The 27,286-nt window shown below is 38.2% G+C and overlaps 1 protein-coding gene and 1 long non-coding RNA gene across 2 annotated transcripts in view; both read left to right on the top strand.

Moving 5' to 3' along the window:
* Positions 1-27,286, top strand: part of PPA1 (inorganic pyrophosphatase 1) — a 35,808-nt gene that overhangs the window by 7,672 nt on the left and 850 nt on the right. The window contains exons 3-10 of the mRNA XM_081824120.1: positions 9,166-9,219; positions 10,068-10,187; positions 12,142-12,228; positions 13,523-13,649; positions 19,298-19,425; positions 19,960-20,045; positions 26,009-26,078; positions 27,116-27,158. Coding sequence (XP_081680246.1) covers positions 9,166-9,219; positions 10,068-10,187; positions 12,142-12,228; positions 13,523-13,649; positions 19,298-19,425; positions 19,960-20,045; positions 26,009-26,078; positions 27,116-27,158 — 715 coding nt within the window. The remainder of the gene's footprint in view (positions 1-9,165; positions 9,220-10,067; positions 10,188-12,141; positions 12,229-13,522; positions 13,650-19,297; positions 19,426-19,959; positions 20,046-26,008; positions 26,079-27,115; positions 27,159-27,286) is intronic.
* On the top strand, positions 20,052-25,723 carry LOC145722208 (uncharacterized). Its single transcript, XR_014146309.1, has 2 exons — positions 20,052-21,468; positions 21,695-25,723. It is a non-coding gene; the product is annotated as an uncharacterized LOC145722208 (long non-coding RNA).

Genomic DNA, 27,286 nt, shown 5'->3' on the forward strand with positions numbered 1-27,286 from the left:
GTTAAGCGACTGCCTTCGGCTCAGGTCATGATCCTGGAGTCCCGGGATCGAGTCCCGCATCGGGCTCCCTGCTCAGCAGGGAGTCTGCTTCTCCCTCTGACCCTCCCCCCTCTCATGTGCTCTCTCTCTCTCATTCTCTCTCTCAAATAAATAAAAAAAAAAAAAAAAAAGATTTTATTTTTGGGGGCCTGGGTGGCTTGGTCATTAAGCATCTGCCTTTGGTTCAGGTCATAATCCCAGGGTCCAGGGATCGAGCCCCGCATTGGGCTCCCTGCTCCGCGGGGAGCCTGCTTCTCCCTCTCCTACTCCCCCTGCTTATGTTCCCTCTCTCGCTGTCTCTCTGTCAAATAAATAAATAAAATCTTTTTTTTTTATACCTTTTTTTTTTTTTTAAAGATTTTATTTATTTATTTGAGAGAGAGAGAATGAGAGAGAGAGAACACATGAGAGGGGATAGGGTCAGAGGACGAAGCAGACTCCCTGCCGAGCAGGGAGCCCGATGCGGGACTCGATCCAGGGACTCCAGGATCATGACCTGAGCCGAAGGCAGTTGCTTAACCAACTGAGCCACCCAGGCGCCCCTAAATAAAATCTTTAAAAAAAAAAAAAGATTTTATTTTTAAGCAATCTCTACACCCAACATGGGGCTTGAACTCACAACCCCGAGATCAAGAGTCGCATGCTCTACCCATTGAGCCTGCCAGGCGCCCCTGCAGTTATATATCATTCTTAACTTTTTAGAGATACTATCTTATGGTACCTGAAATCTTTAGAGGGGATATACTCAAGTGGATGCTTTTTCGATTACTCACTTCCTTAACAGGGTTTGTTTTGTTTTGAATTTTCTGTTTCTTTTTATAGACAGTTCCTTAAATGGAAATTTTTAAAATGTCCCTGAATTAATAATTTAAACACTTCCCCAACTTTGTATGTATATGGAATGGGTTTTCTTGATTTTTGTTTTGTTTCTCTTTTGGTTTCATGTTTTCTAAACCAAAGTTAGAACTGGGAACAGATGAAAACTGATGATAATTCACTTAATTGGCATGTCATAACTGAGAGTAAACTCCTATTTCTCCCCGCCTCAGATGAGCTTGCAGGTGACTAAATTTTGAAAACAGATATTCTAACCATAATCTCTGTGCTGTGTCAACTTTGTCAAAAAGATAAAGTTGGGATGGATGATTAAATATGCATATAACATACAGCCACAATGCCTGGCTTTATAGGAAAGTCTCAGTAAACAGTAACCGAACAAATAGGATGATGATATTGAGCACAATCACTGGTTATTTCTTTAGCCTTTCAGAGCTCTATTTTACAGAGTAAAAATCTTTGAATCGGGAGTAAGTAATCTTTATTTTAGTCCTGGTTTTACCACTAACTGGCCTTACGATATTGAGCAGGTTGCTTCACCCCTGAGCAGTGTTAATCTTGGTGGGTGTTTTTAGATTACATTCTGCACTGATGTCCCATGATTCTGTGTGTATAGCTTATTGATGAAACCTCATTTAAGATCATTGTAGAAGCGCCTGGGTGGCTCAGTTGGTTAAGTGTCGGCCTTCGGCTCACGTTCTGATCCCAGAGTCCCGGGATTGAGCCCTGAATTGGGTTCCCTGCTCAGCAGAGAGCCTGCTTCTCCCTCTGCCCCTCACTCCACTTGCTGTCTCTCTCGCTCTCTCACTCCCAAATAAATAAATAAAATCTTAAAAAAAAAGGATCATTGTAAAAAAAAAAATAAAGGTAAAAAAATATTTTTACTGGGGCACCTGGGTGGCTCAGTCAGTTGACCATCCTACTCTTGATTTCGGCTCCGATCATGATCTCAGGGTCCGGGGATCGAGCCCCGCCCTGGGCTCCACGCTCAGGGGGGTGTCTCCTTGTCTCCCTTTCTCTCCCTCACAAGCACACAGCATGCTCTCTCTCTTTCTCTCTCTCAGATAAATAAATAAATAAATCTTTAAAAATATATATTGTTACTATTTGTTGAATGCTTCCTGTACCTTAGGTACTATGCTAAAGCCCTTTTGTGGATTATATCATCTAGCCATCATGTCATTCTCTGAGCTGGGTTCTTTTATTAGCCCCATTGTCCAGGATCAGCAACTAGAATTCGTAAGTGGTGGTGGCAGGCTTGAAACCCAGGCATTCTGGCTCAGAACCTGTGTTTTTTTTTTTTTTTTTTTAATTATTTGAGAGAGAGAGAGCATGCGGTGGGGTGAGGAGGGCAGACGGTGAGAGAGAAGCAGGTTCCCTGCTGAGCAGGGAGCCCTGGATCCTGACCTGAGCCCAAGGCAGACGGTTTAACCGACTGAGCCACCCAGGCTCCCCTCAGAAACCTGTGGTCTTAACCACTGTGCTATACTTCCTTGAGTGATTCTGTATGTGGGGTGGATTTTACTTTGTGCCTTTTGTATTTTCCAAATTTTCTACAGTAAATATCTCTTTGATAATGCAGAAGAAAAGACTTTATTTATTTATTTAAGCTTAGAATTCAAAGGAAATGCATAAGAACTTTCTTCCTTTGGAAAGGCTCTACAGTCTTCTAGTCCAGGGATTCTTGGTGACCTCCGGGCCCTGAAATGGCCACGGATGGGTTTCTGAGGTTCTGTGAACTCTATGACACTTAAGATTTGGTGTAAATGTGCATTTTTCTTGGGAAAAGTTCTGTGGTCAAAATTGTTAGTCATTGAAAATCATAGAAAAGTTTGACAGCTGGAAATGCAGTCTTTTGCTTGATTTTATAAAGAGAAGAAAGTAAACAGAACATGGTTATAATATGTTCTTAAAATTTAGTTCTCTTAAAGCTTATCTGAGTGGGGTGGATAGGAGCTTATTCTTAGTTATGACACGTCAATTAAGTTTCTTTTTTTTTTTAAGATTTTATTTATTTGACAGAGCACAAGCAGGGGGACCGGCATCCAGAGAGAGAAGGAGATGCAGGCTCCCCACTAAACAAGGAGCCTGAGCCCAATGCGGGGCTCGATCCCAGGACCCTGGGATCATGACCTGAGGTGAAGGCAGACACTTAACTGAGCCACCCAGGTGCTCCTCAAATAGACTTTTATCATTTGTCAGTGAAATAATTAGGAATCCATTTACTTTTTCTTTTAAAAAATTTTTAATTTTTTTTTCAGCTTTATTGAGGTAGGATTGACAAATAATCACGTATTTATGGTATACAATGTGATGTTTTGATGTATGTGTACATTGTGAAATGCTTACCCCCAATCAAGCAAATTGACCTCTTCATCACTTCACATATTTACTTTTTGTGTGTGTGGCAAGAATGCTTAAGATCTACTCTTTTAGCAAATTTCATTAAACCATGCTGTACATTAAGATCTCCAGAACTTAATCATCTCATAATGGAATGTTTGTACCCTTTGATCAGCATTTCCCCTTTTCCTCTAGCCCCTGGCAAACCACCATTCTACTCCGTTTTTATGAGTTTGACTTTTTTAGATTCCACTTATAAGTGAGATCAAACAGTATTTGTCTTTCTCTGATTTATTTCAGTTAGCATAATGTTCTCCATGTTCATCCATGTAATCACATGTGGCAGGATTTCCTTCTTTTTTAAGGCTGAATAATATTCGTGTGTGTGTGTGTACACATATATTTATGTATATATGCCATATCCATTGATGGACACTTAATTTGTTTCTGTGTCTTGGCTATTGTGAATAATGCTACAGTGAACATGGGAGTGCTCTTTAAGACTATGATTAATTTCTTTTGGATATATACCCAGAAATGGGATTGCTGGATCATATGGTAGTTCTGTTTTTTGGGTTTTGAGGAACTGCCATACAGTTTTCCATAATGGCTGCATTAATTTATATTCCCACCGACAGTGCACAAGGAGGAATCCATTTACGTTTAATAGCTTAGAGTATATATCTTGTAATAAAAAAACTGACTTAGAAGCCAAAACCTAAAACTAAGGGTTAAGAGCCATTGTCACTTGGTAGCACTTAATAAGGTATTATAACCTTAGAAATGATGAAATCTGGTACACCTTTTTTTTTTTTTTAAGATTTTATTTATTTATTTGACAGAGAGAGACAGTGAGAGAGGGAATACAAGCAAGAGGAGTGGGAGAGGGAGAAACAAGCTCCCCGCTGAGCAGGGAGCCCGACATGGAGCTCGATCAGCTCGATCCCAGGACGCTGGGATCGTGACCTGAGCCGAAGGCAGACGCTTAATAACAGCCACCCGGGCGCCCCTGGTACCCCTTTTCAAAAGCACCTTTATGGACCTGGAACATTTCCTTATTCATTATGTGAGCTCTTCTGATAGGGATTTTATACTCCAAAACTATTCTAGAGATTAAAAAAAAAAAAAGGCAAGCAGCCCTTGTTTTTTATTAGCCTCTTGCTTGATGCCTAATCTCTAGATATATGTAGAAAAAAATCCTTTCTACCACCACTGTTTTTCTGCAAATTTTATTGCAAAAGAGAAAAATAAAAGGAAGGATGGTGGAATCAGAGTGATTTTATATTTCTTCCTATGTCTGGCTTTTGCTTGACTCCTGACAGTATCCAGAGAAACACATGATGGGTCAACTTGGAAATGCTAATTTAAGCTACTTACATAATTTTGCAATATAGCATGTCATGTTCAGTAGGCTTCAGATCCAGTGTTGGAAACAGGTAAGTCATGGGGTGTTCAAAGGTCTCCCAGTAAAGACACATTTAACTTTACTACTAAGATTCATCGATGGGATATAATTAAGTTAAGAGCATGTTCCCTATATACACATACTTAACTGCCTTAGTAATAATAGCCTACCAAATAGCTATAGCCTGTTCATTAGTAAACAGCTCATTAGACTACTAATTTGACCCACAAGAAAACTGACCAGTTTGGAGATAAAACCTGTGATCACCATACTACTGTAATATTTCTGTTTAATCAGTGAAATTAAAAGACTAATCATGATATAGGTTACATTTCTTCTATTCCTAAAATACTTTTATTTAAAATCTTTTTGATTTTAGGGGTGCCTGGGTGGCTCAGTCGGTTAAGTGTCTGCCTTAAGATTAGGTCATGATCTCAGGGTCCTGGGATCGAGCCCCACCCACATCAGGCTCCCTGCTCAGCAGGGAGTCTGCTTCTCCTTCTCCCTCTGCCCCTCTGGCTTGTGCGCTCTCTCTCTCTCTCAAATAAATAAATAAAATCTTTTTTAAAAAAATAAAGTCTTTTTGATTTAACGGAGTGATGTAATTAACTTTAGCCTTAAGTTTTCTAATCTCCTTAGGGTCTGGACACCTTTAACATTGACATTCTTATTGATGAAATTATTATAAACCTGGGAAGTAAGACTGACTGTTATGTCTCTGACTTTGGGAAGTCAGAGCTAAAGCTATGGTTCACCTTTCCTCTGCCTCCTACAGGCTTGTCAAAATCATACTAGGGATACTAACCTCTTCTTCCTTCCTTCCTCTGAAACTATAAATAAGGAGCTGAGAGCTTGATGCCAGAGCAGGGATTTAGAATCAGAGCATAGTAGAAGTGGGGAACAGAGTTCTGAGAAGCCCTAACAATGGGGATAATAAAACCACAGATCCAGGATTGAGCTAAGTCATAATTGAAACCAGTTGGGATTAGAGAAAAAAGGCATGGGTGGTACTAAATATCCTAAAATCTTGACTCAGTATTTTATTTTATTTTTTTAAAAGATTTTATTTATTTATTTGATGGAGAGAGAGAGAGCGAGAGCAGGAACACAAGCAGGGGGAGTGGGAGAGGGAGAAGCAGGCTTCCCGCTGAGCAGGGAGCCAGACACGGCGCTCAGTCCCAGGACCCTGAGATCATGACCTGAGCCAAAGGCAGACGCTTAATGACTGAGCCACCCGGGTGCCCCTTGTCTCAGTATTTTAAATACATAAACATTGGAAATGTAAGAATGCATAATTTTTTCCAATTGTTAATTGTAAAATCCCCATAAACATAAGATTGACCATCTTAAGCGTTGCTGAGTGTACAGTTCAGTGGTGGTGAGTACATTCACATTGTTGTGCAAACATCGCCACCCTTCATCTCCATCACTCTCTTCTTGGGCTGGCAAAACTGAAACTCCACGCCCATTAAACACTAACTCCCCATCCTCCCCCCTCCCCCAGCCACCTGGCAGCTACCTTCTACTTTTTTTTTTTTTTTCCACCTTTCTACTTTCTGTCTCTATGAATTTGACTCCTTTAGATACCTCATGTGAGTGGAATCATATTTGTCCTTTTGTGACTGGCTTATTTCACTTATCATGTCTTCAAGATTAGCGGTGAACAGAATAAAAGCTCTTTTAACTCCCTAAAAGTTGGATCTCCAGATCAGGTTGTTTCTGTGTGGAGACCTCAGGCTGGGGACAGCTGGGGGGGTCCACAAACCTGGGTGAGGGATCTTGTCTGTAAAATGAATGTTTAGCACATTTTCAAGTGTTCATCCAGGTTATAGCACTTGTCAGAATTTTCTTCCCTTTTTTGGTTGCTTCTACATTTTAGATATTGTGAATAATGCTGATATAACATGGGTATACAGTAATTCTATTTTTAATTTTTGGGGGAACTGCTGTTTTCTATAGTGGCCATACCATTTTATATTTCTACCAACAGTGCACAGGAGTTCCAATTAGAATGCATAATTTGACAGTAAAAGTGTTTCCAGCAATGGAGTAATTGGTTGGATTTCTTATATTGCCCTGAAAATCCTAAGGGTCACTGGTCACGTGAACAACTCCCTGAATTGTGGCCATGGTATCTAGGAGAAATCAACTATTCTTTAGTGGTAGTTCCTGCTAAAGAATGAAGCTCCTGTTTTATATCAAAATACTTAAGTAACACCTCTGTTGGAAAGAATGACTAAAAGCTATAAGCTCATTGCTTTAAAAAAAAGTAATTACTATGGCATCTCCAAACACTTGAAAATGTGCTAAACATTCATTTTACAGACAAGATCCCTCACCCAGGTTTTTGGACCCCCCCCCCCCCCCCCCGCAAGTTGTCCCCAGCCTGAGGCCTCCACACAGAAACAACCCGATTGGGAGATCCAGCTTTTAGGGAGTTAAAAAGAGCTTTTATTCTGTTCACTGCTAGTCTTCAGTGCCTGGAAAAGTAACAGAACAGTGGCACTCAAGGATTCATTATTTGTTGAAAGAAAATGAATGAATCGGCTCTGAGGCTCTTTACAGGATACTCCTTGCTGTTTTTTGGCCTAGCTAATTTCTAAAAAGCACCAAACCTTCAGGCATTTGGAATTCTTCTGTTTGCAGTAGAGTTATCTTACCATTTTCAGAAAGATGTTTTCTTTCCCGTAATGTTGATTCATTCTTTCTTTCTTTGCTAGCTAGCTTCCCATTATAGTTAGGTAGGTTTGTAATATTAGGTAATGTGGTTTTTAAGGATCTGTACATACTTATTTAATTCAATTAAAATGTTCAATATAGTTACCAAATTTCGAATTCCTATATTTTAGCTCTATTTGCTACTTTTTTTCTTGAGGTAATTTATTCATTTGGTAATGTTTTCTTAAAAAAGAAAAATAAACCAGTCTCCTTGGTTTTTGCTTCTTAGTTACTCTTTCATGTGGTAACAGCACCATCTTGTGAACCTTTAGGATATTGCTGCTGAAAACTTAACGTCCTGCCTCGTTCACAAACACAAAGATCTTCCAATACCTGAGGAGTGGTACAAGATAGACGTAGTTCTTGAAAACATATAGTGGGTAGAATGAAATTTAATCAAGGATTGGGTCTACCCATGAACAATGTGTTACTTTTTCTAAACCACACAGTTATTACTTTACAGGGATAGAGCACTTACTCAGTCCTGGACTTAAATATCTCCTTTTTTTGTTGGTTTTATGTTATATCAAGTAGGTGTTAAGAGTCTTGGAGCAGAAGCTTGTGAAACGATTTAGCCTCCCCCAGTTTGACCATGAACTTAAATAAGTGACAGAAGTTTTAGACTGTGAACTCTGTACCTTTTCTGTTTGGTTAAAAGGAACAGCAGGGTAATTATTGGCTTGAAACCTTTAACTTACTCCCTTGCAACTTATCAGTCCCTGTTTTCTTTTTTTTTTTTAAGATTTTATTTATTTATTTTATTTGACAGAGAAAGCAAGCACAAGCAGGGGGAGAGGCAGGCAGAGGGACAGGGAGAAGCAGGCTCCCTGGGGCTCGCTCAGGAGCCCGACCTGGGGCTTGATCCAGGACCCCGGGATCATGACTTGAGCTGAAGGCAGACGCTTAATGACTGAGCCACCCAGGCGCCCCTCAGTCCCTGTTTTTGATGCAAAGTAGCAGACAAGTAGTCCCAAGAAGTGTGTAACTAAGTGATTTTCATTTGAAGTCCACTTTTAAAAATATACATTTTATAAAAGAATAATTGCTGATTTGGTTTCATGTATGCCTTTTGCGGAGGCTATAAACTGAAAAACTGCATTTAAAGTTTTATTCCTTGGTGAAAATAATTTTCTGACCATTTAGAGCTCAGTTTAAGGCTGTAAAATAATTACAGTAGAACTGCCATGGGTTAAAATATTTTTGGAACTTATGTGCTCTTCAATGTCAAACTTCTTGTCTTTTTGAGGAGTACTTGATTTTTTAAAAACAGCCAAGTTGGGAGAATAATGTGGGTAATCAAGCTGATTGATTTTGTATGAGACTAAAACTAAAGTATGACAAAGTAATTAAATGGACTTGGGGTTTGTCTTACAAACTGCCTCTGAAGTCAGAGTTCCAAAAACATCTTGAGCAATTGCAGCTTTCCCAAGGAAGTGAATAGCCTTTAAGAGATGATTGCTTTGAAGATGGCCTTCCTCAGAGATACAAGTTCTGTTATGTTTAAAAACTGTTTCCTTTCTTTATAGGAACATTCTTACCCACCCCCCAACATTTTATTATGAAAAATTGATTACGTTTGCTGAAACATACAAAAAGTTGAAAGAATTACACCACCACCTTGATTCTGCAGTTATTTTGCGTATTTGCTTTATCTCTTCATTTATTAGTCGGTCTGATCTTTTTGATGAATTTTGTTGAAAGCCCATTGACTTCAAAGGTCCTTTCCAATGAACAGTTTAACTTTGGAAGAACTAGGGCATGCTCACTGAAGGAGGAGAACCTGACCATACTGTGCCCATCTCCATTCTTTGTTTTTTTTTCAGGATGTGTTCCACATGGTAGTTGAAGTACCACGCTGGTCTAATGCAAAAATGGAGGTACGTTTCCCCTTATGTTGATAATTAGATTTAGGATATTAATTTTGACCTAGCCACACTGATTTGCTCAAGGGTTCAACAGCTGAAGTCGAAGGTTTTCTTGCTAGTCCAGTCTGTTTTCCAGTTGGATCTCCTGTTGCCTGCCAATCTCCCACTTGGGCTCCAACTCAAACATTTACTGTTTGCAAATATGCTACGGACTTTCCTTCCCCATACCTTTGCTTCTGGCATTCTGGAAGCCTAGAATTTAACCTTTTTCTCCTGTCTTGTTCGGCTTAAGTCCATCACTGACTCCTCTACAGAGTCAACGGGCTTTCTTTAGCCACCTGTGATTTTATTGAAATTTCTGTTGCATTTTGTTAATTTCTTTGTGATGATACCTAATAGGTTTGGCTTTTTGTTGTAGATATTTGTTATGTATTTTATATCACTTAATTAAGCTTTTTGACAGTAACCACATTTTGTATATATTATATACTCAAATATTTGAATAATTTTAAGTGTTTTAAAGGAAAGTTTAAGCTGGATAATATTTATTTTGCCCTTTAATAAAAACCTTAAAACATTTATCAATGTTAGGATTTATTCCAGGTAATTTTAGTTTTTGCTTTCTGGAATAAGTAAATGTTTTTTTGTTTGGTTTTTTTCCTTCAATATACCTCAAATAAGTTTTCCACTTAAAGGCTGATTATGTAAAAACTTTTAATCAAATCATAAAAATGTTAGAGTTAAAGTAAGTCATTAAAGTGGAATTAGGGGATGTGCATTCCATAATTCATTTCCTCAAATTCTTATTTGAATAGTATTTTATATCCAAATATACAATGATTTGAAATTTTTTATTTCAGATAGCTACAAAGGACCCTTTAAACCCAATTAAACAAGATGTGAAAAAAGGAAAACTCCGTTACGTTGCAAATTTGTTCCCTTATAAAGGATATATCTGGAACTATGGTGCCATCCCCCAGGTATGTCTCTGTGTGATTGCTCAAAATGTACTTTTTATCTTATAAAAAATTAACCTACTGCTATTAGTGAAAAATATTTAAACGCAGAAAGTTTTTGCTATAGTAGATTTTAAAAACATAAGAGTAATTAATTTAATACTGCCTCGAACAACTTATTTTCAAGATAAACTAAAAGATAAATGTTTACAATGTTTAAATTCACATTTGAAAGTTTGTTCTTTTCTGAAATCTTTATTTTTCTATATGGTCTGGTTATAAACCACGCACATGGTTCCTTTGCAGAATGAGGGGCAAACCTATTATGGAGAGCCTGTATAGCCTCGTGGTTGAAAGCACTGATGTTTGGCACCACATCCCAAGTCTGCCATTTGCTAGCTCACCTAACTTGCCTTTCTTCCTTGCTGACACCTTCTTCCTTCCCGACACCTATCTCCCCAAGATATTACTAGCACTTAGCTCTAATGGCTGTTGAACCTAACACATGTAAGCTTTTATGTTGAGAGTCCTGATTTCTTCTTAATGCCAGTCTTTTTTGTGGTAAGGTAGTAAGTGGGGTTCTGTTTTCCTAAACAGCCAACACTTTGAGGAGGGAGGATATCCGCATTGTTTACCAATTTATCCCCAGCACCATGCCAGTGTGTATAGTAGGTTCTTATTTAATATTTGAATGAAGAGTCACTAGAATCATGTCTATTATGAGTAAATGATGGATATTTAATTCCGGTTTAGCAGGCTAATGCCTGTGGTACCTAAGATTTTTACGTGAAATATTCAATTTTACTTTTTTCCCTGTTGATAAATTGTTTGTTTCTATTAACCATTAAGTCTATTAAGTGGAATCCACTGTGAAACAATCTGTAAGTTACCAAAACATAGATCAAACTCCTCGAGCTTGTTAGGTAATCACAGAGTCGTTTGTCTGCCTTAATTATAGCACTTCACTTTGTACTTCAGTTGATTTAGTAGTTAGCCTCAAAATATTATCCCTTTGGGAAAACACTGCTGAAAGACTTACTCTTCTGGAGGTTGGATTTGGCTTTGTTGCATCCAGTCTTCCTTTATGCCCCTTCACTTTTATGTTTTTGCCTTTACTCCAGCTGAGTAGGCAAACAAATCTGGTAATTAAGTTCTAGACTGGGGGAGAACTAGAACAATAGCTACATTTTTAAACTTGCAGTCGAGCACAGGCCAGCTGTTCCTTTGTGAGATGCTTTACAAGGACTCAGGAAATAAAGCCAGCAATTGAAAGCTCCAGAAAATCCTGATTAAACTTTTCAGTCTTGGCTCCTGGGCAGTGATGACACTTTTGCCACCAGAACATTTCATTTCCATTTTAGTACTATTGTCTACCTACCTTTGTTTTGGAAATTCATTCTAAGGAAAATCTAGTTAGTAGGAGATAGTGAGCATGAAGAGTTCATCAAACGCACTTTACTTTTAATGTATTTTTTACGTAAATATTTGGTTTTGCATTTGTGTTTGCATGTTGTCTCAGCTGTTAGGTGGTTGGTTTTTGTTTGTTTTGTACAGGATCGTTATTGGGAGTGTGGCTGGCTCAGTCAGTAGAGCATGCGACTCTTGATCTCAGGCTAGGGAGTTCGAGCCCCCCACATTGGGTGTAGAGATTACTAAAAATAAAATAAATAAATAAATAAACTTTAAAAAAGAAAGAAGATCATTCTCTGTTTTAAAGCTTAAAGTTAGTTTAATATATGTAACATAGCATATTTAGCATAATAGAGCCCCAGCATTTAATGACAATTATTGTGTCTACTGAAGATTCTTAGATGTGAATGAAGAATTTCTTAAAGATGAGAAGAAAATAGCTGAAGATTCATATTTTTGCAGAAAGACTCATGGGATGTGACCTTTTAATGTCAAACACAATCCACGTTGTCAGTAGCATGTATAGGAGTGATATACTCTCAGCCTTATTATTGTTCTTACTCTTTAGACTTGGGAAGACCCAGGACACAATGACAAACACACTGGCTGTTGTGGTGACAATGACCCCATTGATGTGTGTGAAATTGGAAGTAAGGTAATGGGCTCTGAAATATTTTTCTGTAGTGTCAAGATGATGGTCATGAGGTGTACAAAGTTCATCCTTTAAAAAATACTGTGAATAAAATATATGAGTATTAGCAAAATAATGATGTTTCTTTGATAAGTTAAAAGCTTCTAGTTCATCTAAGCATTTGTATAATTTGTGCATTGAAACCTAGAAACCTAGTCTAGAAAAGTGTGTCTATCCGCATGTGTGACTGTACATACATGTGGGACTGTACATACATGTGGGAGACGTAGGTGTGTTCTGCATTGCTTCAGAATGCAGATGACGAGTCAGTAGGTGAAGAGTACCTGGAGGCAAATTTCATCTCAATGGAGGGCAAACCTTGCCTAATGATTGGGAGCCGTCAGTGAATTGGCCTATGCAAGATAACCTGATGAGCTGGAATTTCTTTATTATTGTCAGAATTTCTTTATCAAGTAGGGCTGCTCTAAGATTATGACTATAGTTATATTTCTTTATGATCTTTCTCAGGCTCAGGGAAATGTTAACTGAAAAGAAAAATGTCATTCATGTTTTTAACTCATAGAGTTAAGTCATATTGTATGATTTGCCTAATTCAGTCATTTCTACAAAGTAAAAAGCAAAGAGAGCACATTTATTTATTTATTTCTTATTTAAATTCTAGTTAGTTAACATATAGTGCAATATTGGTTTCGGGAGTAGAATTCAGTGATTCATCACTTACATACAACACCCGGTGCTCATCATAACAAGTGCCCTCCTTAATACCCATCACCCATCTAACCCATCCTCCACCCACCTACTCCAGCAACCCTCAGTTTGTTCTCTGTCACTAAAAGTCTCTTATGGTTTGTTTCCCTCTCTCCTTTTTTTCTTTTACCCCTTCCCATATGTTCATCTGTTTTCTTTCTTGAATTCCACGTAAGAGTGAGATCATATGGTATTTGTCTTTCTCTGACTGACTTATTTCAAGAAAACACATTTAAGTATGAGTTTGAAACATTATGGAGGATTTATTCTTTGGCACAGTGAGTGACAGTTCAAAAAATATGAATTGTCCTGAACCATGCTACTGCTTTTCTTAGGGCCTATAAGTAATAAGGGTACCTATTTTCAATTTTGATGGGACTGACAGGGATTTGCTTGCTTAGCTTTTTTTAAAAATTGCTCAAAGGAACAATCTTAAGGTAAGTTTGCAGGAACTTGGCATTTTCCGTATTTCCTGTTATCTGCCAAGTAAAACTTTTCTTCCAAAGGTTCATTCTGTAGTATTGTCCTAACTGTGGTTATTGACTCTCAGGTATGTGCAAGAGGTGAAATAATTAGGGTGAAAGTTCTGGGCGTACTGGCTATGATCGATGAAGGGGAAACTGACTGGAAAGTCATTGCCATTAATGTGGATGATCCTGATGCAGCCAATTACAATGGTAAGGAAATCTGAAGATCTGATCTATATCTAAATCTTATGCACCACCAAACTTAACCTATAATGACAGAATTGCCTTCAGTAAGCAATAAGGAATAAGCCCATGCCCTCAAACTGTTCAAGAATGGAGAAGCAAAACATTGGACCAAAGCATTGTTACTTCACATAGTGAACTTCCTAGTAATTAACTAGTAATTAAACTTTCTCCTTCATTCCAGGAAAGAAAAAAACTGGTAGTTTGTGTTGACTGTTTTCTCTCTTTCTTCTATACATACTAGCATTCACTTGCTCTATTGATTTATTTAAAAATATTCTTTATTGAGATATGATCTGCATACCATAGAATTTGCTGTTTTAAAGTATACAATTCTATGATTTTTCATATATTCACTCAGTTGTGCAACTATCACCACTATCTCATTCCAGAACATGTTCTCCACCCTAAGAGGAAGCCCCATAGCCATTAGCAGTCACTGCCTGTTCCCACTTCCCGCTGTCCCTGGCAACCATGAATCTATTGTGTGTCTTTATGGACTTGCCTGTTCTGAACATTTTGCACAAGTGGGATCCTATGATAATGTGTCTGTCTGGCTTCTTTCATGTAGCATCATGGTTTCAAGGCTTATTTACATCATAACACGTATCAGGACTTCATTCCCCAGCTCCACTTAACACAAAATTCACTGTTTTAACAATTTTAAAGTGTACAGTTTGGTGGCATTTAATACGTTCACAAGGTTGCGTGACCATCACCACTGTCTAGTTTCAGGACATTTCATCACTCCAAAGGAAAACACTACCTCTAAGTGGTCACTCCCTAGTCCCTGCTCTTCCCAGGCCCTGGCAACCACTAATCTGCTGTCTGTCTCCATGGATTTCCCTATCCTGGATATTTCATATACGTGGAATTTCATGTACATGGGGCTTTTTGTGTCTGGTTTCTTTTACTTAGCATAATGCCTAGGTGCATCCATGTTATAGCACGTATCAGCAGTCTTTCCTTTTTATGGCTGAATTCTATCCATTGCATGGATCTATGCCACATTTTGTTTATCCATTCATCTGTTGATAGACATTTGGGTTGTTTTTGGCTGTTAGGAATAATGCTGCTGCTATGAACATTCCTGAACAAGTTTATGTGGACATATGCTTTTAATCCTCTCGGATACAGATACTTAAGAGTGGAGCTGCTGAGTCATATGGGGACTCATGTTTAGCCTTTTCTGGAATGGCCAAACTCTTCCAAAGCAGCTGCACCATTTTACAGTCCTGCCACTGGCCATCAGTGTTCCGATTTCTCTACTTCCTTGCCCACTTGTTACCTTTTTTTTTTATTATTATTATAGCCATTGTAGTGGTATGTTTTATTGTTGGGTTTAAGAGTTCTTTATGTATTCTGGATACTAGACCTTCAAGATACATGATTTACCTGTATTTTCTTCCATTTTGTAGATTGTCCTTTAATTTTCTTAATGAAAGCACTCAAGTTTTCCATTTTTGTGTAGTCTAATTTATCAATTTTTTTTCTGTTTCTTCTACTTTTGGTGTCATATCTAAGAAACCATTACCTCTAGTCCAAAGGTCACAAAGGTTTACACTTAACGTTTCTTTCTAAGAGTTTTATAAATTTAGCTCTCACATTTAGGTCCTTGATCTGTTTTATGTTAATTTTTGTATATGGTATAAAATGGGAGGTCAGCATCATTCTTTTGGATATGGACATCTACTTGTCCCAGCACCATTTGTTGAAAAGACTATTCTTTTCCCCCATTGAATTGTGTTGGCATTATTATTAAGAATCAGTTGGCCATAAATGATGGGTTAGTGCTATAATTTGATTGTCTGAGTCCTTTTTGAAAAAGAAATGTTTATACCTTGTAACTCTGTCTTGTTATCATGACTATTTTTATATTAATCATGACTCTAGTTAATGATCGAATCCATTTTAGTTATTGAATTGGTCTTCTTTTGCCTGTCTGAAATGGGTCTCACTGGACTAAAATCAAGGTGTCAGCAGGATTGTGTTCTTTCTGGAGGCTCTAAGGAGAAATATTTTTCCTTGCATTTTCTAGCTTCTAAAGGCTGCCCACATTCCTTGATTCATGTCCCCACTTAAAAGCCAGCAATTCCAAGGCAAGTCTTAATCACGTCTTCTTCCCTGACTCTTCTGCCTTCCTCTTCCACATAAAGACCTTGAAGATTAAACCCAGCCAGATAACCCAGGATTATCTCCCAGTTTCAAGATCAGCTGATTAGTAACCTTAATTCCATCTGCAACCTTCATTCCCTCTTCCCATGTAACATGACATACTCACAGATTCTGGGCATTAGGATGTGGACAGTCCTCTGCTCACCACGAATGGTGACACTGTAATGGTGGATATATGATACTATGCACTTTTCAAAAACCTATAGAATTTTATAGTAGCAGAAGAAAGCCACACCCCTTCCAAAGTTGTCTTCCTCCTAATCCCTGGAAACTCTGAATAGGTTACTTTACATGGCAGATGGACTTTCAGATGTGATTAAGGTTAGGTCCTTGAGATGGAGTGAGTATCCTGGATTATCCAGATGGACCCCATTTAATCCCATGAGTCCTTGAAAGCAGAGAACCTTTCTCAGCTGTAGCCAGAAGGAGATGTGATAGCAGAAGAAGAGTCAGAGAGAGTCAGAAAGAGAGAAGGATAAAGAGAGACTGACTTTTTGTTTCAGATAGTTCCGTATCGTTAAAATATTGTACAGTGAGAATGCATTCATTCCATTTGTTTATACCCCTTGACAATGATTCTCGTGATCACTGTGTCCATTTTCACGTGTGCTGCTTACATAAGAGCACAGGCACTAAGTGGCATGCTCTGGCCACACTTAGGGAAGCCACACCTGTCAGTACGTCAGCGGCATTTTGCTAGGGTGTCATTTCCCTGCAGTAGAGGCTATTCGAAGCCTGAAAACTTTCTCTGGGTGGCTGGCCCCATGGTGCAAGTAGTGTGCAGCTTTCCCACAGTGTCACCCCAAGACAGTGTCTGTCTGCCATCCATCACTGGAGTTCCTAGATGGAGAGAGCTCTCGACTGGCCACAACTTTGGGAGAGATACACACAGAGCCCTGGAAGAGGACTGCAGCAACCGGGTTGGACACATTGATCCTCTTTGTCATCGTGGGGCCCACGACAGCCAGATTGCCTTGTTGCTTTATGGGAACCGGTGAACGTGAGCCTGGGGTTCATGGACGCTGCACCACCACTGCTGCCTGGCTGAGTAGGAAAGCCAAACCCAGGAGGGAACAGCACAGAACTGGTGCTGTTTGGTAGGATCTTGATGTGGCATTAGGAGGCAGACCACTCTGTAGCTCTGCAGACCACTGGCTTTGTCTTTGTGTACACAGCATGCAAGATGAGGAACAAAGTTGACTGGGTTCTTTTTTTCCTACCTTTTCTTTTCTGGGTCTGGTGTTCAGGGTTCCCCAGTCTAGATCCAGCATACCTTTCAAGGGCCTGTTCACAATTACAGAGTTGATCAGCTCCTATAGTTTTCCAGGCTGAGGTATAATACAAAAATACATTTGGTCTTTGTCTCTAGTTCCTGGTAAAGAACTTCCTGGAATTTCCTGATTTCCTGAGTGTTTCTGAGTGTATTTTATTATTCATAATGAGCCTTTCTCGTCAAACCTGAGTTTATGCTAATGAGGTGACTTAGGTGGGGCTCCTAGCTAGCCTCAGATTGGGGCTGGTCATCAAAGACCAAGTGATTAGAGGATAGGAATTTTCAGGCCCACCCACTGGCCTCTGGGACTGGGAGGGGAGACTGGAGATTGAGCTCTCCAAGCCTCTGGAATGATGACATTTGGAACACTTAGGAGTTGGTGAACATGTGGGAGGTGCCCAGAGAATGGCACACCCACCCTGAGCGCGCCTGGAAGCTCTGCACCTCCCCCCCCCCCCCACCGCCCCCAACACCTGCCCTGTGCATGTCTTCCATTTGGCTGTTCCTGAGTTGTATACTTTATAATAAACCAGTAAACAGAAGGAAAGGGTTTTCCTGAGTTCTGGGAGTCATTCTAGCAAATAAACCTGAGGAGGGAGTCCTGGGAGCCCTCGAGGCCACTGGTGTCTGAAGTGGGGTCAGTCTTGTGGGACTGAGAGCCCTTTCACTTGTGGGAACTGAACGCTGGCCCCAGGTACAGGTCGTCAGTTGGACTGAATTGGACACCCAGTTGCTGTTGGTACCTGGAGAACTAGAGAGTTGGTTGTTGGTGTTGGAAAATGCCCACACTTGCATTTCAGATTTCTGGATTTTCAAATTTTGGCATCAGGTGACACGTTCTGTGTTAATTATAAGTTCCTTGAAATTTGTCAGTGTTTAAACATTTCCCAGTTCACTTCGTAAACTTTCAATACTTTTGGTGGTACTATGATAACAGAATGCATGATATTCTTTAACTGCACAGATTATAAATTAGACTTAAGCAAACTTATTTTATAAAATTTAAATGCGCTTCTGTTGTTGAATGTACTCCTCCTTCCAATAATACTTTTCTTGGTTGGTTTTTTAACCCTTGTTTCTTCTGTTTGCTTGCATCGAACAGCAGCTTGGTCATTTAAAGTTTAGCTTGAGGACTTTGAGGCTAGGCATTGTTGATGGCTATACAGAAACCTTGAAAAGTTTTAAACATTTTTTAAATTTTAAAATTTTAATTTTTTAAACAAATTTTAAAAAAGATTTTATATATTTATTTTGAGAGAGTGCACGTGACAGCCAGCGCGAGTGGGGGGAGGGGCAGGGGAGAGAGAGAATCTCAAGCAGACTCCCTTGCTGAGCGCAGAGCCCTACGAGGGGCTGAATCCCACGACCCTGAGACCATGACCTGAGCCGAAATCAAGAGTCAGACGCTTAAAAAAAAAAGAGAGAGTCAGACACTTGAGGCGCCTGAGTAGCTCAGTCGGTTGGGTGTCTGTCTTTGGCACAGGTCGTGATCCCGGGGTCCTGGGATCGAGCCCCATGTTGGGCTCCCTGCTCAGTGGGGGAGACTGCTTCTCCCTCTGCCTGCTGCTCTGCCTACTTGTGCGCTCACTGTCTGTCAAATAAATAAATAAAATCTTAAAAAAAAAAAGTCAGACACTTAACTGACTGAGCCACCGAGATGCCCTGAAATGTTTTTTTAAACAGGACACTTTTCTGTTGGCCAGAACTAGAGCATTGTGATATAGAATGCCTATCCTATAGAGCGAGAAGTCTAGTCTCATTTCATATATCACACCCATCAGTGGATTTCAGTGTAATCCATTTTTCTTGTCTCTGGTAATTGGGGTGTGTACCTCTGAATATAGCCTCAGGCTGTCTTTTTTAGTATCTCCTGCCCTTCTCATAGACGTTACCCAACCTTGCCAAATTAGTTCTTTCATTATGTAGCCCCCAGTCATTTCTCCCTCCTCTCCTCCAATAGAAATTATTGTATTAATTGTTCCCTTAATAAAGTCATGGATGATTTCCTTTTCATGTGTATGTGCTCTCTTTTCAACAAGGTGGTTAGCTCTGTTATCTTTTACTTTCTTGATAATCCATTCCATAGCTCTCTCAAGGTATGTTCTTGAGATTTTTATTGCATGAATAATTACATATGCATCTTACAGTCTGCTTATTCTCTTCTTAGATATTAATGATGTCAAGCGGCTGAAACCTGGCTACCTGGAAGCTACTGTGGACTGGTTTAGAAGGTACAAGGTTCCTGAAGGAAAACCGGAAAACCAGTTTGCTTTCAATGCAGAATTTAAAGATAAGGTAATGCGTCATTTAGAAGTGTAGCTTTAATGGGGCGCTTGGGTGGCTCAGTCGTTGAGCATCTCTGCCTTCGGCTCAGGTCATGATCCCAGGGTCCTGGGATCGAGCCCCGCATCGGGCTCCCTGCTCCGTGGGAAGCCTGCTTCTCTCTCTCCCACTCCCCCTGCTTGTGTTCCCTGTCTCGCTGTGTCTCTCTCTGTCAAATAAATAAATAAATAAATCTTTAAAAAAAAAAAGAGAAGTGTAAGTTTAAGCCTGTTTGTATTGAAACTAATTTAACTAGATTGGGTTTTTTGTTGTTTTTTTTTTTTAACTATATTGTTACCATTTAAAGACTATACAATCATAAAACAAATGTTTAAAGACATAAGTAAGACAGCCTTGATACTGATTTAGTCATTTAAATTTTCTCTTCCGTTTTTGACACAAGGAAGTGAATTCAGAAAAGACAAAGTTATCAGTCTTTGGGAAAATGTTGATAATAAGGAAAGAACACTTACCTGTCATTGTAATGCATATCTCTTCCAATTACAGGATTTTGCAATTGATATTATTAAAAGCACTCATGACCATTGGAGAGCATTAGTGACAAAGAAAACTGATGGAAAGGGAATCAGTTGGTAAGCAGTAACTCTTCTCTGCATGTTTAACACAAAAAGCAGACCAGTTTGCTCCAAAGGTTTTAATGACATAAGCACACATTCCCTTAGAAAAGAGAGAACTGGTTTTGTCAGTCAGTGCTAAAGGGAGTGGGAAGGTAGATAGGTAAGCAACTGAGAAGTATTCATAAGATACTCTCTGAACAAGTACAAACTAAAACTATAAAGGGGGCAGTGAGATCAGAGCTTTGTGAGGGTAACTGGAAAGGCTTCCTAACATCGGGGTGCTCAGAATGTAGTGAGTAAAATAATTTTGAGTGAAAGAGTTTTTCTCTGATATAAATATAGAAGATGCATTGCAGCTTAACCAGTATCTACCATGCACACAAAATTTATTACTGCTAATAATTATAGCTTATATTTATCGAGCAGTTAAATATCTGCCAAGCATGTAACAGAGATGCAGGGGGGTTGCCTGGGTGGCTCAGTCGGTTAAACGGCCAACTCTGGATTTCTGCTCAGGTCATGATCTTGGGGTGGTGAGATCGAGCCCTGCATCAGGCTCTGCACTCAGCAGGGAAACAGAAGAAAAAGTGAGCAGTTAGACATTTGTGTGAAAATGTACAATACTGTTTTCCTGAAAGTTTGATATTGAAGAAGAAAGTCAAATCACTCAGTCCTTTAGAGTTTGGGAGACCCAAACATGTATTAGTTTATAACAAAGTATTACGGATGAATGGTTTTGGACCCACTGGCTGTTTAGGAAGAAAACAGGCTAGATCCCTATCTGGCTCCATATACTCCTTGCCAGAGATGCACCCTGGCAACCATCACCATGTTCTGGCTGTTCTGTTTTGTTTTTAAGAGGTGCTGTGACCAGGCAGGTGCTCTAGGAGCACCGCTCAGAAGCAGCTCAGCACATTTTCTTACAGTTAGCTTCTCTACACCCTTATGTTAATTGGGTGCAGTCTGTTGGTGTTTGAGTTTACAGCCTTTGTCTTACATCAGTATTTAATGCCAGACACATAAATTTTGATGTGGAAAATTCTAGAAAAAGTAGAAGTGAATTTCTTTTTCTTTTTTTAAAGATTTTATTTATTTGAGAAAGAGCATGAGCAGAGGGAGAAGCAGGCTCCCCCCTGAGCAGGGAAGCCTGACAAGGGGCTCCATCCCAGGACCCTGAGATCCATCTCCTGAGCCAAAAGTGGCCCGCTTAACTGACTGAGCCACCCAGGCGCCCCTAAGTGAATTTCTTTATTAGCAGGAAAGGCCTTTCCAAACAGAGCACAAACTCAAAATCCATACAAGAAAGGTTTACTTGTGATATTTTTATGTATCAGGAGACAATTTTTCCCCGTTCTTTTTTTTTAAACAAAATACAATGAAGGGCTAAATTCTTTAATATATAAATAGCTTGTTCAAGTTGGTAAGATAAAGATTAAAGGTAGGAGGGGCGCCTGGGTGGCTCAGTTGGTTAAGCGACTGCCTTCGGCTCAGGTCATGATCCTGGAGTCCGGGGATCGAGTCCCGCATCGGGCTCCCTGCTCGACAGGGAGTCTGCTTCTCCCTCTGACCCTCCCCCTCTCATGCTCTCTCTCTCTCTCTCTCTCTCTCATTCTCGCTCTCAAATAAATAAATAAAAAATCTTTAAAAAAAAAAAAAGATTAAAGGTAGGAGAAGGAAATTTACATAAAAGAAGCTGCATAGTCTCACTCATAATTTAAAATGCAATTCAGCAAGATAATGATATCACCCATTACATTTGCAAACATTAAAAAATCAGATGATAGCGAGGGATACCAAGAACATACATATGTAGCTGTTGAGCGTATAAATGGGTATACCTTTGTGAAGGGCAATTTGACAGGATCCAGTAGAAAAATTAAAATTGCATGTATTTCTTCACACCACCACTGCTAGGAATATATCCACAGTTCACCAAGATCCATGTATAAGGATGTTCATTATGTCATTTATAATAGCAAAATGTTAGGAAAAAAATGTAATGGTTAAGTACATCTATATACTAGAACATTTACCAGTGTATGTATGGCACATTACAAGATTATCTATATATATTGATATGGAAGGATACCCAAAATAAAGGGAGAAAAGCAAAGTTCCAAGTAGTATATTTAATATGATCCTGTTTATGCAAGATAAACACCCCCCCACACACACATAATACCAGCATCTATGTATTTATATCTAAATTTTTTTTGGGGGGGGAAGAACTATAAATTATAATTGCCTTTGAAGACAACCATCTGGAGAGGAGAGGAAGGCTTTCATTTTATGACTTTCTGAATTTTCTAAATATATATATGTGTGTTTGTGTGTGTATTATATTCATTTTTTTAAATGTCAAAAGTTATCTGGGCAGTAAGATTTTTTTCTGAGTATGGGAAAACCCTAATGTATAAAAATAATTCTCAGGCATCTTCTGTTCTGTGAGTCAGGATAATGTCCTATAAAGTGAAAACACTGTCTTTCCACAAACAGAAGAAAAAGTGAGCAGTTATACATTTGTGTGAAAATGCACAATCGTAAGACATTGCTTTTAAGTTCTCAATTTTTGTGGTGTCTTATTTCTATAGAAATGACCTTAATGCATGTTAAGTAACAGATAACTGCAGATATTTCCTTTTTCATTTTAGTAGACTATCTCTTATCATACCCATGTTATACTAGTACTATAATAATTTATATATAGGAAATTTTGAACTATGGATAAACAAAAAGCCAATATATATTTTTAAAAAGTCCTCCTTATCAGTTTTTCCATAGATATTCCTATTAACATTTAGAGTGTTTTTTTTTTTTTTTTTTTACAGTCCTCGTGTGTATGTGTAATACTTTAAAAAATAATTAGGATTATATTGCATGTATAATTTGTTTTATGATTTTTAAGTTTTTAATTTATCTTTTAAAAAGATTTTTATTTATTTATTTGACAGAGAGAGAGAGAGCACAAGCAGGCGGCAGGCAGAGGGAGGGGGAGAAGCAGGCTCCCCACTGAGCAGAGAGCCCGACTCAGGGCTTGATCCCAGGACGCTGGGATCATGACCTGAGCCAAAGGCAGATGCTTAACCTACTGAGCCACCAGGTGCCCCATGTTTTATGATTTTTTAAACATTTAACACTATAAGTATTTCCTTATATCATTAAAAATATTTTTATAATATTATGTAACATTCCATCTCTGTATAATATCCCACCTCCTAGATACACCATTTTTAATCATCCCCATTGCTGGACATTTTGGTTACTTTCAGCTTTTCATTCTTATCAATGGTGAGATGGCATATATTGAACATTTATAGATCATTGTTTAAATCTGTTTGAATTCTGAGAGGTAGAACTTCTCTATCAAAGCACATGGACTTTTTAGAAGGTTTGGACACAGTTTATCAGCATATTTTCCAGAAATGTTTCTCCAAGAACCAAGTGTTGCTCCCACTAGGACAGTTTATCTCAGATGCTTCACCAGCACTGACAGGAACTGATAGGATTTTTTGCTTTTGTCTAATTTGGAAAGATAGGTTTCTCATTTTAATTTGCATTTCTCAGTTATTTCAGTGAGAATTACAGGGCATTCAGTCTTAGATTTCTAAATTTGAACTTGCTTAGGTACTTGAATAAAATTGGCAACAAGAATAACTATACCTTGGCAAAATAAAGAGAATATTTAATATAGGTGAGAAAGCTTTCCACTGAATCAAACTTGAATTTCATCTGATTTACCATCTTCAACTTTCAAAAAATTATTTTTCATTGGGGTATAATTGACATAATATTATGTTAGTTTCAGGTATATAGTGTAATGATTCGATATTTGTATTTATTGCAAAATGATCACCATAAGTCCAATTAACATCCATCACCACACAGTTACAACATTTTTTTTCTTGATATGAGAACTTTCAAGATCCACTTTCCTAGCTACTTTCAAATATGCAATATGGTATTATTAACTATAGTTACCGTGCTTGTACATTACATACATGACTTAGTTGTAGCTGAAAATTGGCACCTTTGACCGCCTTCACCATGCACCCTTCACCTCACCTCAGGTAACCACCAGTATGTTCTCTATATCCATGAACTTGGTTTTGTTTTGTTTTGTTTTGTTTTAGATTCCATATATAAGTGAGATCATATGATACTTCTCTTTTTCTGTGTGACTTACTTCATTTAGCATAATGCCCTCAAGTTCCAGCTATGTTGTCACAAATGGCAAGATTTCATTCTCTTTTATGGCTAATATTCCTTTGTGTATATATACTACATTTACTACATTTCTTTATCCATTCATTCATTGGTGAATCACAAACCTTTAGGTTGTGTCCATGTCTTGTTGTAAATCAGGCTGCAGTGAACATGAGGGTGCATATATGTTTTCTATTTCATGTTTTCGCTTTCTTCAGGTAAATACTTGAAGTGGAATTGCTGGATCATAGGGTAGTTCTTTTTTTAATTTTTTGAGGACCCTTCCTACTGTTTTCTGTAGTGGCTGCTCCAATTTGCATTTCCACCAACAGTGCACAAGGGCTTCATTGTTTTCTACATCCTACTGACATTTGTTATTTCTTACCTTGTTGATAATAGCCATTCTAACAGGTGTGAGGTGACATCTCACTGTGGTTTTGATTTGCATTTCCCTGATGATGAGTGATGTTGATCACCTTTTCATGTACCTGTTGGTCATCTGTAGGTCTTCTTTGGAAAATTTCCTATCCAATCCTCTTACCCATTTTTTAATCAGATTGTTTGTTTGCTATTGTTGTATGAGTTCTTTATATATTTTAGATCTTAACCCCTTATCAGATATATGCTTTGCAGATATTTTCTCCCATTTAGTAGGTTGCCTTTTCATTTTGTTGATGATTCCCTTTGCTGTGCAGAAGCTTTTTAGTTTGATATGGTCCCACTTGTTTATTTTTGCTTTTGCCTTTGCCTTTTGGATAAATCCAAAAATTTATCCCCAAGACTGATGTCAAGGAGCTTACTGCCTATGTTTTCTTCTAGGAGTTTTATGGTTTCAGGTCTTATATTCAAGTCTCACCTATTTTGATTTAATATTTGTGTATGATGTAAGATAGTGGTCCAGTTTCATTCTTTTGCGTTTGGCTGTCCAGTTTTTCCAACACCGTTTATTGAAGAGACTGTCCTTTTCTCATTGTATATTCTTGGCTTCTTTATCGTAAATTAATTGACCTTATATGAATGGGTTTTATTTCTGGGCTCTCTATCCTGTTCCTTTGATCTGTGTATCTGTTTTTATGCCAATACCATACTGTTCTGATTACTGTGGCGTGAAATCAGGAAGTATGAGGCCTCCAGCTTTGCTTTTATTTCTCAAAATTGTTTTGGCTATTCAGGGTCTTTTGTGGCTTCACACAAATTTTAGGTTTGTCCTGTTTCTGTGAAAAAATGCCACTGAATTTTGATAGGGATTGCCTTGAATCTGTGGATTGCTTTGGGTAGTATGAATATTTTGACCATATTAATTCTTCCAGTCCATGACCGTGGACTATCTTTCCATTTATTTGTGTCTTCCTCAATCTCTTTTTATTAGTTTTTATTAGTTTTCAGTGTATACATCTTTCCCACCCAAATTGGGGTGCCTGGCTGGCTGGCTCAGAGCATGCGGCTCTTCATCTCGGGGTCGTGAATTTGAGCCCCACGTTGGACATGGAGATTACTTTAAAAAAAATTTATTCCTAGGTATTTTCTTTTTGATGTAACTGTAAATGTTATTGTTTTCTTTAGTTTTTCTTTCTGATAGTTTATTATTAGTGTATGGAAAATACAACAGATTTTTGTATATATTGATTTTGTATCCTACAACTTGAGTAAACTTGAGATTCAAGTAAACCAAACTTGAATCTCATCTGGCCTACCATCTCTGTCTGTTGCTTTTTAACTATGAAGAGACAAGTTTTGTTACTGTGACTCATGACTACTTTTGTTTTATTTAATAGCATGAATACTACAGTGTCTGAGAGCCCCTTCAAGTGTGATCCCGATGCTGCCAAAGCTATTGTGGATGCTGTACGTAAAAGTTTTCCTTGAAAAAGAACATACTTGGTGGCTAAAAAAAAAATGATGCCAATGGGAAGGGAAAGTACTTCTTTCAACAAATATTGGAGTTCCCCTATGCATGTTATTGTGTGAAGTCTTGAAATTACAAACCATGAACACACACAAGTGGACATTTGACTGAAGGGAGAAGCTGAGAAAAGGCCTAGTCAACTCTAAATGGGAAAATAGTACAGTTGTAACTATCAAAATGATTCCAGAAGGTAGCGACTAATCCAAATCCCGTGTGCCTATCATAAGCCCTTCTTCCAAAAGAATTAATGGGAACTTACTTGACTTGGTTATAGGAAGGACTAAGAAAGTGGTCAGGTTTCAGGCACCATGCAGGAGTGGTTCATAACCCCTAGAAAAGACTTTCTTGTGAGGTAGTAAACTATTCATGAAAGAAATAATTTTGCCTTTGTATTATTTTTAATTATTTGATTTGGGTTAACCAAAAGACTGAAATAGATCATCTTAAATTATTCTCATTTACTATATTAAATAAGGAAAAGAAAATGAAGTCTGACTTTTTATTGCCTTGTAAGTGTGGTGTAGTCCAAGGAAAAAGAATAATTTAACAATGAAGCCAGTACATTTAGATTTATCTTTATATATGAATCCTGACAAAGTTGAGGTAAATAAGAAAAGTTGGAAGGGAAAAACCACTGGTTAACAATCATAACTTTTCAATGAGAACACTCTGCCTACTTTTTATGTATATGTGTGTGTATATATAAATTCATTATATATGCATCAATCAGTTATTTCAAACAACATTTCTTTTTATTTATCCTCCTGTGTGCAATCAAAAGCTAAGGGCCTGAATTTGTTTTTTGGCAGTAGAGTGAACCTTGCCTTGTTCCTATATATTATAAATTATTTTTAGAACCTAAAAATTGGGGAAGTTACCATCTGTTCATATTCTTTTAAGATTTTTGTGTTGGTATACTTTTTTAGATTATTTTTTTTCTGGAATTAGACTAATACATTTTAATATTTTATTTTAGTTACCACCACCATGCGAATCTGCCTGCACGGTACCAACAGATGGTAAGATCTATATTCTAGTAAAATTACACTAAACATTGTGTGTATGTGTGGGAAAATTATAGCTGTATCTACAGATTTATCTTACACACCACATCCACAGAGAAAGAGAAGGAAGGGAAGAAGAAACA

Source organism: Leptonychotes weddellii, chromosome 6, assembly GCF_054177405.1.
Source record: "Leptonychotes weddellii isolate Sample4059 chromosome 6, ASM5417740v2, whole genome shotgun sequence".
Classification (NCBI taxonomy): Eukaryota; Metazoa; Chordata; class Mammalia; order Carnivora; family Phocidae; genus Leptonychotes; species Leptonychotes weddellii.